Source organism: Lytechinus variegatus, chromosome 4, assembly GCF_018143015.1.
Source record: "Lytechinus variegatus isolate NC3 chromosome 4, Lvar_3.0, whole genome shotgun sequence".
NCBI lineage: Eukaryota > Metazoa > Echinodermata > Echinoidea > Temnopleuroida > Toxopneustidae > Lytechinus > Lytechinus variegatus.
This window is the reverse complement of record NC_054743.1, coordinates 26,274,869-26,293,476: the sequence shown is the minus strand read 5'-3', so window position 1 is coordinate 26,293,476 and position 18,608 is coordinate 26,274,869. Positions and strand designations below refer to the sequence as shown.

Below are 18,608 nucleotides of genomic sequence, written 5' to 3'. Positions count from 1 at the left end.
GCCAAATTAGAAGCTGAACGAGCTGAAACGTTAGAGGGCGACAAACATTGTGTATTGTAACCACAACAACGAATAAGTTGATTGGCGAGTTGGGTATGAATTTTTAGTGTTTTACATTTATTTTCATTAAAGACAAATCACTTTTATTTCATTGTTTGTCATCACCGCGATTTTTTAAAGCTTTGAAATGTTTTTTTTATTAGATCGTGTAATGGTAGAGCAATATCCTAAGGAACTGCAATGTCGTTTCTGCGCGGCGACGACCCGGTGGGTTACCGTAACTTTCATTTTCGTGTACGGTACCGGTAGGCCTACCCCGTAGCTCTGGCTTGGCGTCGCTTGTGTCCACGCTAATAATACTGCAGATGCAGCTGACGAGGCCGAGGGAACTTCAAGTTCAAGTCCAACTTGCCCTTGGTCTTGGAAGCTAAAAATCTAGAAAAGATCTCTCTAGATCCATGCAGTGTTTACCAACGTGAACTATAAAAACTCTTAATATTTTAACAGATCGTCGCATACTCTGATTGATGTTAAAATAATATAAAAAAATAGGGGTCTAATTATTATTGCACAATAATGAATAAACCACTCATTCAAATAATGAACAATAAGGTTATGCTACTGAAGACTAAAACAAGTATTTTTGAATACCTCTGAATTTTTAGATCATTTTTTACCCCCCTCCCCCCCCCCCCCCCGATTTGAAAATGTAAGGGCAATCACCAGCAACAAATTTGAGCATGTTCTAAACTGTTCTGCATGCAATTAAATCAGACTTGGCGTGCGCTTCTGTGGGTAACAGCGTGTGGGATACGGGCGACCTGTGGGTAGCAAAAATAGTCACACACAAGATACGGCTTGCTTGAAACAATCTGCACTTGCCTTGGTATGTGTTAAAAACTGCCTAGATATCTAAAAATTTAAAGTTGATAGATCTAGATCTAATCCTGGGGCGGTATTCTGAACATTGTCTTTTCTCCATATTTTATCTTATCTCAGAGATATGACAAAATCGGTATTCTGGGGATGTCATAACTTTTGTCACAAAAATTGTCATAAATTTTGTCTCTTCTCTTTAGCGCGCAGCAAAAATAAGCGGATTTAAATGCGTGTAATCCTTCTAAGTTCTATACAAGCAAAAGATATGACAAAAGTTATGACAGGGGGGTAGCAGTCATAAATTTTGTCATATTTTTTAGTACCAAATATCCCGATACCCTGCCGACTGGATGTCAAGCAAACAATTATATTATTTAGATTAGATTGTGGTATTAGTTTCACCCATCTTCCATGACAATTTTCAAAATTATTTTTTCATGCTACAATTAGTTAGGCCCTCCATTTTTATTCCTCCTTTTTTTCTCTGTTTTCCTCGCTTTTATACTTCTCCTCTAAAATTCTTCATAGCTCCCTGTCTCTCTTTGTAATTAAGCGCATAAATATACGCATAGTTGCGCGATGCCAGCAACTGTTTTGGGGATACGCCCTACTTGCAACGGGGCTTTCCTATTGGCTAGAAGGGCTCCAACTTGGAACTAACGATGAATTTGATTGGTTTGCTTCCGAAAAGATGGGTGGGAACTTTGAGAGATATGACAGGGAAAAGACAATGTTCAGAATACCAATTTGTGACAATCATAGCGGTGTCACTTCTCGGAGAGAAATGACAAAAGTTATGACAGAGTTACAGAATACCACCCCTGGGTTTTAACTTAGGGGTTTCAAATTATTTGAACACAAACAGTCAAAAGTGGTTGCTATAAGATGCTAATTATGTAGGACTGTTATTTGTCATTTGGTTTCCTTTAATAGTTTTGTTATTTGCAGTTAAACAGTTTGTTGGTATAATTTAGTTCAGCTTTTATTACATTCTTGATGCTTCTGTTGTCATCCATTTTCATTTAACTTTCAACCTACTTCTGTCATTCCTTCCCTATTCAGATATGTCCATTCATTACATTCCTTCATCTGATTCTTTTATTCAACATTCTTATGTAATTATCCCAGCATCTCATTCATCTCCTTCCTCTATCACTTATTGGTTATTTTTATGAATTAGACTCTTCTGCTAGCTTTTTGTTTTAGTTGGTTCTTCCTCTCTCTTTGAATTAATTGGTTGATTTTACTTGATTTGAATATGTTAATTTTGTAATGCATTTCTGAGTTTTACTGAGGCAAGGAAGCCCAGCAAGTAAATCAGTGCACTACCAGACTTTTCTACAGGGGAAAACCAAACGGGGCTGGGGCAATTTGGCCACTGAAATGCTCTGAAGAGCCCTTAAAAAAGAGCCTGGAAAATCTCCACTCATTGCAATGTTCAAATTTATCTCCTATGTTGCAGATTTAGGCAATAAGTTGTGATAAGAAGCCCCGAAAAAAGTCTGCTTTTCTGTAGTATTAAGTTCCTAACTTTGAAAATCTTTTTCCTCTCTGTATTTTGCGTAAGGGGAACCATCCCAATTTTTCACTTCAAAAGAAAAAAAAAAATACAATTAAATTGATCCATCACCATTTCTACACCTTCATTTTGAGAAAGAAAAATGTTTTCATGAAAAATATAACAAATTTTTGATAGCTTTTCTAAAAATAAGATGCAGCTGATTGTGTTTATATTCTCTCTTTTTTATGTACCGGTAGTTTAGTAAGGAGTATGACTAGTAGTATGGCAGCTACAACAAAGCCCCTTGTCGGCCAGCGTCGCATGCAGCCATCCACCTTTGCCCTTGATGGACGCCCAACCTCCAGTGAATCATTTGGTACAATTCGGAGGAAGTTTCTCACAGCTCCTGTCCCAGAGCCGCCATCTGATGCTGATGATCAAGATGAATTCTACAGACCTCCAAAGGTATGTTCATGTGTATTATTCTTTCTTTATGATACAGTCGATCATTTCTGAATAGGGCCAATGGCCTATATATCTTACAAAGGAGTAACAATAGATTTAAGTTAGACTCGTATTACAATTGATCTTAAATTGATTTGTTTGTAAGGTAATGTGAGTTTGAGATCAATCACAATTTGCATTTGTGAGACGGTCCCAGAACTTAATTATCATGTTTGTACTATAGTGGGTTGTTTTGTACTAACCATTTTAATTTCAAATAGGTATGTTAAATGATAATTTCGTGTTTCAATAAAAAAATATATATATAGGAAATAAACTATGTAGCTAGGAGATATGATGAAAATCATAGTGATAATTACCATTGAAATGTTATAATTTTAACTCCAAAGGACCCAACTGCAGAGCTTACAGCAAAGCAGACTTGATTTTAGTATTCCTAGTTTTCCAAACTTCAAATACATTTGAAATTTCATATGTAATGCTTTTAGAGTTTCAGGTTTAATTTCTTTATTTCAAAAACAAAATGTATGTTCCTGTTTAATTTTTCAACTTTGCTCAAGATTGTAAGATTTATCTGCAATTCAAATGATGTCATGTGACCATGTTTGCTTCTACTTACTATACAGGTCAGTAGTGCAAAGGGAAAGAAGAAGAAGAAAAAGGCCAAGAAAGAATCGTTTGATCTGGACATTGACGAGAGGGAGAAAGAGAGACTTAAAGAATTAAAGGAGGTAATTACTACCGTTTCACAAAGTATGCCAAACAATGCATAGTGGCTATTATTGCAGCTCAGGCTTTTTGAAACCTTTTTCAAAAAAATTATGTGAAAAGAAAAGAAAAAGCTGCTACTTTGAATAAAAACTATTTCAACATATCTCTTCTGGACTAAGGAATGCAAAGAGTTTTATTGTCCACCGCCCTTGATAGATCATTCAAAGTTTTGTATCATCTGGTAAAGTCTCAGAGTTACCAATGATGAGACCTTGAAGATTGCCAAATATCTCGGCAGAGAAAAAATATTAATAAAAGCTCCTCAGACATGCTCATTGAGATAGATCTTCAAATTCATTGAAAGTTCTCTGAGTGATCTTCAAAAGATATCTTTTAGGGGCTACTGCATAAAAGGTTGCAACCAAACACAACTCCAAATATCAAATGCAACTTGTTTTTAGTCCAATCAATATTGTGCATTTGGAACTTGTGATTGATTCTTTTTTTTTTTTCAATTCATGATGCAGTCTTTTCCAACAGGTCCTAGAGGTTGTCAAAAGTTTACCCAAAGCTTATTGACGGATTGTCAAAGAAACACTTGAAAAATAAATGAATGATCTGTCGCTATTTCTTTAATTTATTCATGCATTCATTTATTTACATGTATAATTAAGAGGCATGGGATGCAAACAATTTTTTGTGATCTTTCAAAGTTTTTTTAAATTTTGTTTATAACCTATCTGGGACAGTTACCATTAATTGCAAGTTGCGTGGATGAATTGTTAATTTCATTTTATTCACCCACCATGAGAAACATCATTCCTCAATCACATATTAACACTAAAAAAAGAAGTTCATTTTAATTCATTGACTCCTGCATGTGGCAGTGGCAGATCCAGGGTCATGAAAGAGAGGGGCGCAGAGCAAATTTGAAAATAGAGTAGGGGCAGATGACATTTTTTTAAACATTTAGTTATATGCATATTCAATGGATTATTCTCAGAATTTAGAGTGATACTTGTGCTCCTTGCACCCTGACCTGGATCGGCCATTGTGTAGTTTTATTCAGTCATTTGAATAAAAACTTACCCCTACCCCACCCCCCCCCCCCCCTCTCCATGATAAACCTGTACCCCTCAAATTCTTAATATCATTGATCCTTATGCTGGCAATCAGTGGTTGGATACAGACGCTGATAAAAGTGGGATACACCATGAGTTGAAGATAGCCATGTTGGTAAGAAAGAGCGAGCTTTTCATGCACTTTTCGCAAGGGATTACCCGTCACCCCACTCATGCACTTTCTGAACAGTGTGTTACAGTATGTCTTTTTTCACAGTATATATTTTTTTCTGTCAGTAATGCACTAGTGTTTTGAGTTGCACATTCACATCTGTTCTGTTTCTTGATAAAATGGCTGACAACAGGGGGGGGGGAGGGTTCACCAAGATTTAGATGCAACTGAAAATTACACTTAATTTCCGAGTTACATTTTTGTTAAATAATGGATCACCACATTGGTGACATCATTCTCTTGGGGCATGCTCTACTGTCACTTAATTGATGTTCATGAAGGCAGTAAAGCAGTACTTTTTATTTCTTTGTGAACCCTGTAATACCTAAATCAATTATAACCTACATGTACAACAGAGAGTCTTTTGCAATTGCTATTAGAGTCTCACTCTATCACTCCCCTCCTCCTCTCTCTGATACATGTAGGTGTTTCACAAAGATAAAAGTATAACTTAAGAGTTTCACTTTGCCGACGTGTATATGATATGCAACATGCAATCTTATTGATTAATACACAGTAGTGCGCATCCTATTGGCATGATCCGACCAGTGCAATCATGCCTTTTATAACGTATGCAACAAGGCATTAAAGTGCGACTCTAAGTCATACTTTTAACTCTTTATAAAATGCCCCCATGTATTGTTAGTTTGCCCCTCTGGCCCCTCCGACGACTTCTCACAAAAGCTTATTAAAAATGTTGATAACTTGTGTATGTGTGTAAATGTATATATATGTAACTGCTGCCATTTCATATTTGCGAGATTGATGGCATGATGAAAGTTATTCCACAATTTTGTTTATTTGCAAATTATGCGGGTCTTGTTGCATCAGATATTGTTTTCACATTATCATAGCTTCATGTACATACAAATGATGCAATGCCATATTTATATTTGCGATGTTGCACAGATCTTGTGTTTGCTGTTTTGTTTGAATCAAGTACCGGTAGTCATTGTTTTGACAGTTGTAACGTGGCAGAATTTATGTGTTCATACACAAATAAATCACATTAAAAAACACTTTTTTGTTGTAATAACAACCACCATTAAAAGTTTACAAGGGATCCCTGTTCAATTTTAGTGATTCTGTAATTGAAAAAAAATATGTGGTTCTCTTGCTTAGTGTGATTTTTCAAATTGTGTGATATTGTTCTCGCACAATCCAATTATGGTGTTTTTTATTGCTTTTGTCACTCTTTGTAAAATGTAATTGTTGTGATTTAACAGTTTACTACATTGCATTGTATTTCAATCCTGTTTTTGAAATCAAGTTCGCTATTTGAAAGATGTGTGTTCATATTCTTGCTCAATTAAATTGCCATAACTTTCTTGTGATGAATGTACAGTTATTCATTAATAATAATGCACGTTCTTTATTTTCTTTGGATATAGTCATTTCATGATACACTTTTGAGAAATTCTATCATCATTTGCAAAGTCAATCCAATTACTTTTAAAGAACATCCATCCAATTTTGCTAATGAAATATTCATAAGTCAATAATGATAAGTTTTTTAGGAAAAATACAACTTGTAAGCAGTGATGGTAATAAAAATATAACCAGAAGTTAGTACACTTTGCAAAATTAAGCAACCAAGTACACTATTGAAAAAGAAATAGGCACATATATTAGAAGAGATTTAGGAAATACAGAAACTGACCTATCAGAAAAGAATTTATGTTTTTAGGAGTTTATTAAATTAATATCAAAGAGCTTTATGTACATACACACAAGAGAGGATTATGTTCCTTTCTTTAGATTTGGTGGCAGTAAAGGTGTGTCCACCAGCTTTTGTACAGTTCTTTGGTATGGAACGCCCCCCCCCCACGGTAAATACCAGATTAGCTATTTGCAACAACCTTTGTTGAAATCTTGATTTCAAATATAGTCTGTCTCCCTTCTACCCAACTAAAGAAACACATGAGGGTTTTGGATGATCTCGAGAAGCTTAAAGCTCATTACTATCTTGAGTACATGGATGCACTGACAGACAAGGTGGAGGAGCAGCGAAAAGATATTCAGAGGAAGAGTGAGCTCAACAGAAAACGAAGGCTGAAGAAAGAGAAAAAGGAGGTAATGGAATATTTTCTCTTAGTAATTAATGTTTCTTCTCCACCTTTTCCCTCCTCTTTCCTCTTCCTTTTCCCTTCCTCTCTCTTATTCTCCTTCTAATCCTCCTCCTTCTTCAGTATCTATTTTATAAAAAAAATAAAAGGGCAGATTGTGCAAATATGTACATGTATTGTAGAATAAGTTTGAATATCTTATTTCGATATTGATATATATATCCTCAGATATTTTGATCTTAAGGTACTGTACAACAAGCTGTATTTTCTCTTTCTCTAAATGTAATTGCCCAATTCTATGTTCTGAAGAAATATAGTCTCTCTACTCAAATTTTATTTTTCCTAATATTAGATATTTGTAAGCATTTGCATTGAATAGTTATTTAATCTGTCTATCTTTTCTGACAGCGAGAAGCAGCCCAGAAGGCTAAAGTCCAGATGCACCATCCTGAGGTCTCCACTGACAATACCTTTCTAAGAGGCTTATCAAAAACTAAGTTCCATAATGTGAGTATGATTGCTTTTAAAGAAGTTAGGGTCTTGAAAAGTTTACAGAAAGTATTCAGATTGCAAGGACACACATTGTTCAGGTGGTTCATATTGAATTGGTTTACAAACAGCCGTCTCCATCTCAGATCCTACAGATAGTCTAATAGATAGTCTAATTATCTTGTGCCAACTACTGGTTTTAAAGAATGAATAAATTGTAATATTGATGAATACACAATATTTAAAATATGATAATATTGAATGAATTCAGTTTCATTTATGTATATAATTTTTTTCCCTCTGTATTATAGATTGTTATCTTGCAAGACCATCTTGCGAGGGAGGGGCGCCTGAGGACAGACGAGCATGTGAGGGCCTACTGGGAGCACATGAGCAAACGGGAGAACTACCGGAAGATCTTTGGCGAGGAAGGAACGGAACACCAGGATGGTGTGGGGACCAGTATTGGGACCAAACCTACAAAGACAGAAGTGGAGATGGTGGTGCCTGGTAGTGATGCCCTCAGCCAAGGCTCAGGTACTTGTCAACATCCTTTTTTGATATATTTCTTTTAAGCTTCAGTGATGTAACTTTTCCGGAAATTGCCGGATTTCCGGTATTTTCATGAAATCTCAACTTTTCCGGTTTTCCCTCCCTCGAAAGTTGCCGGAAAACCCGGCCCCTTCGAAATTTCACGATCGGCACGTTCTAAAAAAAGACGATCGATCGCCAATGTGTTTTGGACATGTGCTTTGCTTGCCACGTGAATCGCGACATCTCGGCTACTGAGAAATTCGCTCTGATTACGTTACAGTCAGTATACAGTGTATACTGACCGTAATTACAGTATTCAATGCACAGAACGCTCGCTGTCTGAAATTCTGATGGTCGAGCCAATAGCTCTATGGTCGAGCTGTCGCGAGTTGGCTTGAATGCGGAAGTGAACCCTGGATCGCATTTTCCACACACAAACACATGCACATGTGCCGCACATATTTTGTTTGCCAACCTCTCGTTCGGACTGTGATTTAACTCGGAATTAACAGCTTAAACATTGCTTGGATAATTTTGTTATTGAAGTGATCGGATCAGCATTACATTTTTTTACGGTGCTTAATATTTTTTGTGCAAGAATTCGCGAATTTGTTTGAATTGTAACTTGCAATTTGACAGTACTTTTAAATTCGTTCTCGCTTGAAAATGGATGGTACCGTACATCGTGTAAATCAAGCTTGTCATCTGCAAGAAAGAGTCTATAGAAACCTACACAAAAGGTAATTTTTTTTACAATTTAAACCCTGAAACGGCCTCTCCTGTGGCCCCAAATGTGCAATAATGCTCTGGCTTCGGGGGGCTTCGCCCCCCCACCCCCACCGGGGCGTTGCCCCTGGACCCACGGCCGTAAGGCGCGAGAGCTTCGCTCGCTCCGCTTCGCATTTTCAGGTTTTTATACAAAACTCCAGTTACATCCCTGAAGCTTTATATTGAGACACCTAAAATAATTAGTTTTTTTCTTGTATTTTTTTTACATCATCCTACATGTGTGATATTAAATATGTTTCATGAAGGGTTTATGTTCACTTGCTTTAAAACAGTTGGCTTACGACAAGATACCAGTAGTCAAATACGGCATGGACTTGTTCCATTTTGGTCTACTATGAATTTGGTTTCATTGCTGTTTGTTCTACACCATACTTTGTGTAATACCCACTTACTCTGATTCTCATTAAGTCTTATACCCACTTAGTCTAATTTCCACTTCATCTTATTATTTTCACTTTGTCAAATAAAAACTTGGTTCATATACAGCCCATGGTGTTAGATCGAGTGGGTATTGAATAAAATGGATGTAGTCTAACTGGAAGTTGACAAATTGGTAAAAGGGCTAAGTGACACAGTGTGGTTACTAGACAAACTGGTTGTAGACGAACATGGATTAAAGCATGTAAAATAAGACAAAATGGAAAGAAGATGAAGCGGGTGTAGACTGTTTTGCAATTTATTTTTTATTGTATTGGCAAAGAAGTGATCAGTAGTCTGTTATGATGTTGACTCCCTGACCTCCTTTCATATATCATGTATTAAAGAGTGGAACAATCTACCTGTTGATATAAAATATAGTAAAACTCTTTTCATGTTCAAAAGATTATCCAAAACTTACTTTCTTGGCAGATTATGATTATTTTCCATCTATTTTAAGTTGATGTATTTGCATTAAGTTAATGACCTACTCAGAATTTATGTTTAGTATGTGCACATGTGGGTGAATGTGGTTGTGTGTGGGTGTGTGTATATGTGTGTTTGTAATAGTTTTCCATTCTATTTTTAGCATCTTAACCTTCTCTCCTTTTTTATCTTGTAGATTAATGTATCCTATGTTTTATGTTAATATTGATCATAAGTATTCCAGGGCCCTACTCACAAGTTTTGCTTTTAAAGGGGTCCTAAAACCAATTTGTCTATGCTATAATCTAATTGATGTATGTTTATGTACTCATTTACATTGTATGTATATATCTAATTTGATTATGATGTCATGTTTTTGATTTTGAATAAATAAACTTGAACTAGACATTTTAATGATTCTTGCATTTATTTTCATTCATCTCCTCGCAGGATCAGACTCCATCCCTGAGAGCGTTTCCATGGCCTCGCTGCGTCAGCTGGATCCCCACCATCCGGCCTACCTGGACCAGATCCAGGAGGTCAAGGAGCCCTCCAGGCCTAACTCCATGGGAGGACCTTACCTCCAGTCCTGGATCCAACAGCCCAAGACCAAGAAGGTACATATTATAGATGGGATGGTGGGGCCTCCGTACTACATTTCTCATTTGGATATATCACTTTTTTGTTTTTAAAGAGTCAATGCTACTTTGTGGAATTTTAAGTGATTTTTTCCTTAAAGTTATGACATACAACTATTTTCAAGGGAATATTTTATAAAAATTCTATATAATTTGCTCACATCCAATCGGGAGAAAGGATTTCTAGAAGCTCATTGTCAGTATAGAATTGCTGACTGTTTTATAAACTGCTCTGTAGTGGATAGGTAAAAGACCAAGAAGGTAAAGGTTTTGAAACAAGTGATATTTTTAGCCCAACATCTCAGATTGAATAGTGTCATTTGAAATGGTTCTGTGGTGCCTTCCTATAACATACATGACGAAAATTTTGCGTTTAAGAGCAGTATACCCCAAGTTTCCCTTATCATCAAATCTCTTCTCAAAACCCTATTGCCCTCAAGCATGAAATTTAAGTATAGAAACACCTGTTTCTTGACCTCGATCGGTCCGAAGATAATACACCCCAGCATCAACGGTCACAGCAGGGGGCCACACACGATGGATTGCATTCTGTTGAGTGCATGGAGTTCCATGTATACACGCGTTGATAGAATCTTTCTTTTTCTTTCTTTCTTTCTTTCTCTCTCTCTTCCTTCCTTCCTTCCTTTCTTTCGTTAAGACTGTATCGTTGCGCGAGTGAACGGCATGCATCCCATATTTTCTTGCTGTACGGACAGAAACTAGATGGGATGCATCGCGGTCCTTGCATGCTAAGCATACCATAATTTTCATTCCGCATACTTTCCTTATTTCGAGGTCGATTTTCTTCGTTCGAAATTGAAAATGGACTAGTATTGGATGTCTGAATGTAATATGCCTTTGAAAACGTGATTAATATCGAATACAATAATTTCATTCCGAAGATCCTTCTACAGGCAGACAAGTCTTACGTAATAGCACAGCTGTTGTTTATCGTTTCGTCCTTGGCTCAACGCTCGTTTAGCTGGCCCGTGGTGGTGAAATTGAGACAAGGGGATTACCTGGCCAAGATGGGTTTATCGGGGTTGGAAAAGTTGTTTGAGATTTGCAAACGCAAAACGGGGTATGCGACCGCAGTTTGCAGTCCGAAGTGAGGTCGAGAATCAAACGGGAAATTTTCGTAATGTAACACTTTACTGGAAAACTTGTCCGGTATTTGTGGTTACCGGGTAGTTGTATAATTTATTTTCATAATAAAATGTTATATGATGGTTTATCATGTTTTTTTTTTTTATTATTTTTTTTCATAATCATTCCTCTACAGAAAGCTGTACAAGCAGTAATGACTAAGAAGCCTGTTCATCCGAAGGTCCTGGAAATGGAACAAAAATGTCCTAGGGTAGGTATATGTATTGATGTAGGAATAATGTACTAAATCTTTCAAAGCACTTTAAGTTAGACTGATGAAGGGATGAAATAACTTCGATTTTCACCAAAGAAAAGACCTAATATTTGCAGAAGATGATGATAATGTTCTGACTTGTAGAAAGGGGTTACCTATGCAAGATTTGGGTATATTTGGTAAAATACCAGTAACATAAAATCACTCAAAGTTCTCAAATCAAATAAAATCAATGGCCATATTTCTAGTCATTTGTTCATTATTTTGCAACCAACTTTACCCCAAAACTTTGTTCTCACCTACCCTACCCCATTCATTCCCCTCTTAATTTCTCTTCTTTTTTTTCTTGCCGATGTGCATGCCTTTCTCCTATGTTCTCTCTCTCTCTCTCTCTCTCTCTGTCTCTGTTCATGTGTATGTTTTTATCCATGCCTTCACTTCCTCTCATGTTATCTCTCCCTCTCTCTCTTTGGGTATCTCCTCCATCTTTATCTTGTCAGTTTGTCTCCCATACTCTACCTCTTTTTATTCTATTTCACTAGTTAAAATAATGCCTTGATATTTCTTCAAAACCCTTCTCGCAGGTTGAATTCCCTAAATTAGCAGCTTTCACCCTCGACCTCGAGCCTCCGAAGGAAGACCCTGAAGTGGAGCTGATGCGGGAGGAATTCCGGACGAGGGCTCGCCTACGGAACGCTGAAATCAGTCGACTTCGCAAGATGTACCAGTCTTCCCTCACAAACAATGCAGCTACACAGAGGTAAGTGGGGGATGATTTGTATCCACTTCATCTGCCAGTTGATGATCTAATTCTCACATCGTCTATCACCATCACAGCAAAACCAATCGGCCCGCATTCTAAAAAGAGGTTAACACGGTACAAAACCACTGACTATGCAGATTTTTGTACATAATTACGCTTATTGCTTCGCGTAAACTAAGAATGGTCCAATTACAAATGCTCACTTTTTGGCGAAGGGTGCCGATTCGAAACAAGATAATAAAACAAATGTGTGTAGTCCATGGTTTTGTACCATGGACTACACAATTGAAACCTCTTTCAAGAATACAGGCTATCAGGTCTATAACTCTTCATGACAGTTAAGGAATTATTCTCTATTTAGACAATAATAATTTTTTAGTTGCAGAAAACAGTGTGACAGGGATTCCCTTGACATGTTTAAATTTGACATTCTTGTGAAAACCGAGTAATAATCAAGCTATGTGTTGCCATCAAAGAGTAACTAACTGTTGTTTTTTCAATCTTTTCAGAATATTTGATATGAAAGATGAATTCAGCAGAGTATTGAATGGACCGTCCCTCGGTGATGTGGTGAGTTTCATGTTCTTATTGTCCTTTTGTTATAATCAATTCTTCACTATCATTGTCAAGGAGAAAAGGGAAACTCAGTCATAGAATAAAGATTTTTTTCAGTGTACTACACCAGCATTCAGTCATTGAATGAGCCACACTAGGTTAATAAATAGAACATGAATTAATGGGTTATTTGGTCATAGTATTGCCTGCTGAAACCAGGGAGTTCCCTTACAATGTCCATTCTAGAATTATAGCATTTGTTTGGTTAATTGTAGGCCAACACCTTTTATGGCTTGCAGCTTGCCACACCATTCATCAAGAACAAATTATTGGAATCATGTGTTTTTTTTTAATGAGCTTTGTTTTAAAATTAGGATGAAATGAGGAATCTAGAAATTTCAATGAATAATTTGATACATCACTTTTTTTCTTGAATCTCTTAGAAGTAACATATAGCCTAGCATTCCATAGGATGTGGACTAAAATTCTTGTTTAGTCTGGAGTTAGATCAGGGTTGTATTATAATAATCATGTACCTTATTGGAATTACCAAATTCAGAAGACAACAGATTGCAGGGAAAACATTTTCCTCTCGAATTTGATAGCATTTCTTGTTGTAGGAGAAAAAGGTGTAAAGTATGTTTGGTACAGACCAATGTAAAAGAAATTGCTCCATAAAAGAAATTTTGTGTAGCAGGCATAAAAAAATCCTGAGCAAATTGTGATGTGATACCATAAAAAGTATTCCCTGGATTGATTTAACAATGATGTTTCCAATAGTACCTAAAACCCTTTTCAAGCTAGAATATAAAAACAATGCCAAATTTAGCCCTTTTTCTGTCTTTCAATTTAATGACAAAGCTGTATGCCCAGGACCCATCTGAGCAGCTAACCCATATCGCAAGGCGGATGGCTGATGAGGGAGCTGAGGACGAAGAGGAAAGAGTGGAAAGACTAGCCCTGCTTCCTCCCAGCTCCTCATCTCCCAGTCAAGGACCAAGCCGGAGCCGGAGCAACCCTGGACAACCCAGCCCCGGCTTCGCTATTGAGAGAATATCTGAGGAAGGAGATTTAGAAGAAGAAGAGGATGGGAAATTCATCATCTATTCCAGCAGGTCATCAAGCAGACGAAGTTCCTTGACGTCTACGGAATCAGAGAGAAGGTAATGCGCATTCTTTATTAAAAGCCTTGTTCATACTTGGCTTAATAAATCTTGACAACAAAGTTTGGGAGCAAAATTGGCAATATTTTGTGCACAAATTTATTGAGAAAGCAGATAAAAAGATTGCTTCCAAGGCATTATAAGACTTTAATTTTGTCCCTTGGCTAGAAAAGCTGCAGAGGAATCAAATCATAGAGAAATAAGATTGAGTGAAAAAAATGCCATGGATTTTTTTGCACAAGTCTGATTGAAACATTTGAGAGTTGACTGGTATAGTGCATATTCATGAACACATATTTGATTTATTTTGTCATTTTTGGTAGTGCAAGATCTGTAAATGGATTTTTTTTTCAGGGAAGTGGTGGTTAGTAAAAATTTAAATAAATTTTCCTTACTTGAGATTTGACTAGTGTAGTGCATTTTCATGAACACATATTTGATTTATTGTGTCATTTTTGGTAGTGCAAGATCTGTAAATGGATTTTTTTCAGGGAAGGGGTGGTTAGTAAAATTTTGAATAAATGTTCTTTGAGATTTGACTGGTAGAGTGCATTTTCATTGAAATATTCAGGGTTCTTTATCTTGAAGATTGAAAATATTACTGAGTTTGAAGTCCATTATGTAAAGTTAATCTTCATTTTCAAAGGATGTTTCCATAGGCCCAAAAAAAAAGAAGAAGATACAATTAACATAATCATCTATGATTTAATGTGTAAGTACACGGGAAAAAAAGTTAATTAAAAACTCTCAGTGGCTACTTTTTGAGCTCACCAGCTATAATTTGCTACATTCTCTTAAGTTTATGTTTGACACTATGGCAATTTCAGAGGTTTCTTTTGTATTTTTTTCAGGGCTCTTAGGGGCCTTTTGGGGGTGAATTAGCCCTGAGCCCCCCATGTTATATTTCCCTTGTAAATACCATTATTTTGGTGTTTTTTTTTGTAGGAGGAACATGCCTGTCACTCCAGAACCACCCCAGCCGCTCCCTCTGACGTTGGGTGCAGTCATGGACCACACCGACACCAAGGTAAGGATCACTGAATTCAACCTCTTTTATTTTATCATTTTGTAAATATATCTTTATTTTTGTTAGTCATCCTGTATTTAGAAATCAACATTAATAATGAATTCCACCTGTTGATCATGATAGTCAAGAAAGGTTTACCAGTCATGTGTAAAGCATAACTTAAGTCCACCGCACACCTTATGATTGATTTGTGACACGATTTTGGAATAAAATGTAGAATTTGATGCTAATGTTGAGACATGGAATATCTTACTGTGTAATGTTCTAAGTCATCGGACAAATACCTATGTTCCAATCTGTGACTATGCTATCTTCCTTATCAGAATAAAAGCGAATTTAATAGCTAGTCATAATGACGTCATAGCCATCGTACGATTGGTTAGGATTTGAAAAATAATGTGGCCTTTACTCCAAAATAAAGGTTTGTAATCATCCAAAATTGTCATATTAATATTCTCTCAACTAATGTAAACCTCAAATGAAAAGATGCTTTTCTTTCACATTTTCTGAAAATGAGCAAAACATGTTTTAATCCAAATTGGATCGTGGACCAGTCGTAAGATGTGCGGTGGCCTTTACAAACATTTTTATGAAATGGACTCTAGAGCTATGGATATATAATACCCAGTCTAAAAAAGTGGGGGGATGGGGGAGTACTTCATTAAAGGGGAAGTTCACCCTGAAGAAAACTTTGTTGTAAAAATAGTAGAAAAAATAGTAAAAAATATAGGTAAAGGATTGAGGAAAATCCATTAAAGAGTAAGAAAGGAGTTCAAAGTTTTGTGTTTGTGACGTCATAAACGAGCAGCTGCCCCATGTGTTATGTAATATAAAATGCATGAATTTCAAATTTTGTATGGTTCCTGATGATTAAATTTTGTTTTCTATTCATGATCGGGTGTAAAATGATTTGTCTATTGATATACAAAAGGTACAGTGAAAACTATTTTCAATTTTCTGAGAAAATGACATTTCGTTGATTTTTCACCATTCGCTATGTAGAAATGCTGCTCGCATATGACATCACAAATCAAATAATAGAAATTCTAATAATTTTTAATTATTTGATGAATTTTTCTCAAACCTTCGGCAATATTTTTTATTATTTTTTTCTGCTATTTTTACAATAAACTTTTTGTCAGGGTGAGCTTCCCCTTTAACTCTGTAATCCATGTATTCTCTGGCATTCTTTATTTTCTCACATTCACTTTGCAGATCGCTTCTATTTGTTACTTACTATTTCTTCCTTCATTGGTTCTCTGTAACTCCCTTCTTTCTTGTTCCTCTTGTTATTCATCAGGTTGTCAAGTGCCCAAGCACATTGTGGATCAATTACGGCAAGTTTCTCCCTCCAGTAAAATGATAATTGGAAGGATCCAGAAGGCCAGAGGAGAAAGAGTTACGATCGTTACGGTCGTTACACTTGCTGACACTATACACTGTTGAAAGATGCTCATATTGCATGTGTCTTTCTTCTTTAAAGTGACGGTCAAATGTCCAAGTACAACATGGATCACTTGTTTCAAGTTTCTTCGCATAGTTAAATGGTGTTTTGAAGGATCCAAAGAGAGAGAGAGTAACTTGAGGGCATTTCATCAACATTTTTTTTATCTGAAAGGTTGTCAGATCTGACACTTTCTTTGATTATGATTGGCTGAGAAGCAATGTTACTAAGTTAACTATCTGATAAAACAGTCTTGTCGGCTGAAATGTCTGAGAAATCCTTTCATGAAACGTTCCCTGAGATCATGCTTTTTAATATAATTTCTGGCCTCATACTGTGCCAGAAGGCTTTGAAAATGGCCAGTAGAAACCAAACAGCCTGCCCCCTCCAGCTTGTTCATCATTTCAGATGCTTAACATTTTAGTCATGGTTATATAATACTTTCTGGTTAAACACACACCATTGGCAAATTTTGTATTTGATCATCAGGCTATTGATCCTTAAAACTGGGAAATGCGAGTCTTGATTATCTTTAATCACATTAACTTAGGTCTCATTAAGGTTATTAGAAATTGATAATATTGTTCATACTCAAAAATAAAAAAAGAAACATACATATTTGGGGTTCACAGTTGAGTATTTTATTTACCAGCATTTTGCAGAATATTGTATACTTTTACATACCAAGAGTGAACAGTGTAAAAATTCATTGAAAAAAATCGCAATGTATCATGTTTCCAAGTATATAAAACTAATTGACTTTCTTAATGTTATCATAAACAATGATTCATTTGTATTGGTGTTTTGATAACTATTTTCAAAAATAGATTATGGATAAATTTTGTAATTAATGACAATCAAAGTAAAGTTTTTCCCTGTTAAACAAAGAAACAAATAATGATATATAGGAGGAAAAGATTAATTTTATCTAAAGAAAATTTAAGAAATGTAAAATGTTCAACATCATTGGATCTTCAATTGCATATCAGTCTTGTTGTGAGTGCTACTATTTTATATGATTTTCAAAATGCCATAATCTCTTTTTTTAGAATCATGATTCTGATGAAATTTCATTATTTAAGTCATCTTTTTCGGGCCGACTTGGCGTTCATTTTTTATCTTTTTAGTATATAACTAGATTTTAACACCTTGAAATGAAAATCTATATTATGTTCAGTGCAATGTTAAAAAAAGTGATTATGCTCACATCTGTCTTACAATGAACATTTACTCACATAACAATAAAGATCTCCATTATTGCGTTTGGGTCCATGTAAATTAAATGCATGTAAATTAAATGCATGTCAACTCTCCCTGTGTGACATAAGTTTGGTCATCATATTTTAAAAATATATCATAATTGTTATCAACCAAATTAATCAGCTGTCCTCTCATGCTTATACAAATCATTGGTAAAAATGCGAATGATACATGTAAGAGCAAAATTTTATGGTGGTGGTTGTAGTGGTGGTGGTGGTGGTGTTGATGATGTTGGTCTGGTGGTAGTGATGATTGTGTTGATGATGGTGACTGTGATGTTGATGCTGATGATATTGAAAAAATGATCATTTTCTCATCGTGGTGGTGATTATGATGAATGACATTGAAATTAAGTGACTATAGCATTGTTTTAGCCATTTTGAATAATACATCTACATCTACTTAAGATTTTGATCAAAATGAAAATCTTGGGGATTATGAAGACAGTGTTGATCTTAATGATCATGATGGTTTTAATGATTATGAATATCATAAGCTGAACAGGATTATTAAAATTTGCTACAATTGAATTCTACTTTTACATCTGCTACAGATGAATATTGATGATAATTTTATAAGCATGGGGATGATGATGATGATGGTGATGATGATACCGATGATGATAATGATGAATGATATTAGAATTCACTGAGTAGAATTGTTATCGTTGATATGGAATAATGCATCTACATCTACTGAAGATGAGTGATAGCATTGATAAAGAGGTACGAGGGTGATTCTGACTGTGATGAGTAGGGGGATAGGCAAAGGGAAAGGGGGTCGGGAAGGGGAGGAGGGAGGCAATGGGATGGACGGGGAAACAGAGTG

The 18,608-nt window shown here is 35.9% G+C and overlaps 1 protein-coding gene across 5 annotated transcripts; it reads left to right on the top strand.

Annotated features, from left to right (window-relative positions):
• On the top strand, positions 1-17,896 carry LOC121413705. 5 transcript variants are annotated; one of them, XM_041606631.1, is made up of 14 exons: positions 1-93; positions 2,638-2,845; positions 3,472-3,576; positions 4,733-4,792; positions 6,764-6,922; positions 7,324-7,422; positions 7,716-7,941; positions 10,021-10,187; positions 11,491-11,565; positions 12,153-12,328; positions 12,841-12,901; positions 13,748-14,049; positions 14,995-15,076; positions 16,377-17,896. In XM_041606631.1, exons 2-14 carry the CDS (start codon positions 2,651-2,653, stop codon positions 16,437-16,439), a joined length of 1,770 nt encoding a protein of 589 aa, XP_041462565.1. In that variant the 5' UTR covers positions 1-93; positions 2,638-2,650; the 3' UTR covers positions 16,440-17,896. The 5 variants fall into 5 exon arrangements, with proteins under 5 accessions (XP_041462565.1, XP_041462566.1, XP_041462567.1 ...); XM_041606632.1 differs by having other exon boundaries at positions 58-93; positions 2,643-2,845; XM_041606633.1 differs by lacking the exon at positions 1-93 and adding an exon at positions 737-886 and having other exon boundaries at positions 2,643-2,845.
• The last annotated feature ends 712 nt before the right edge of the window (positions 17,897-18,608 follow it).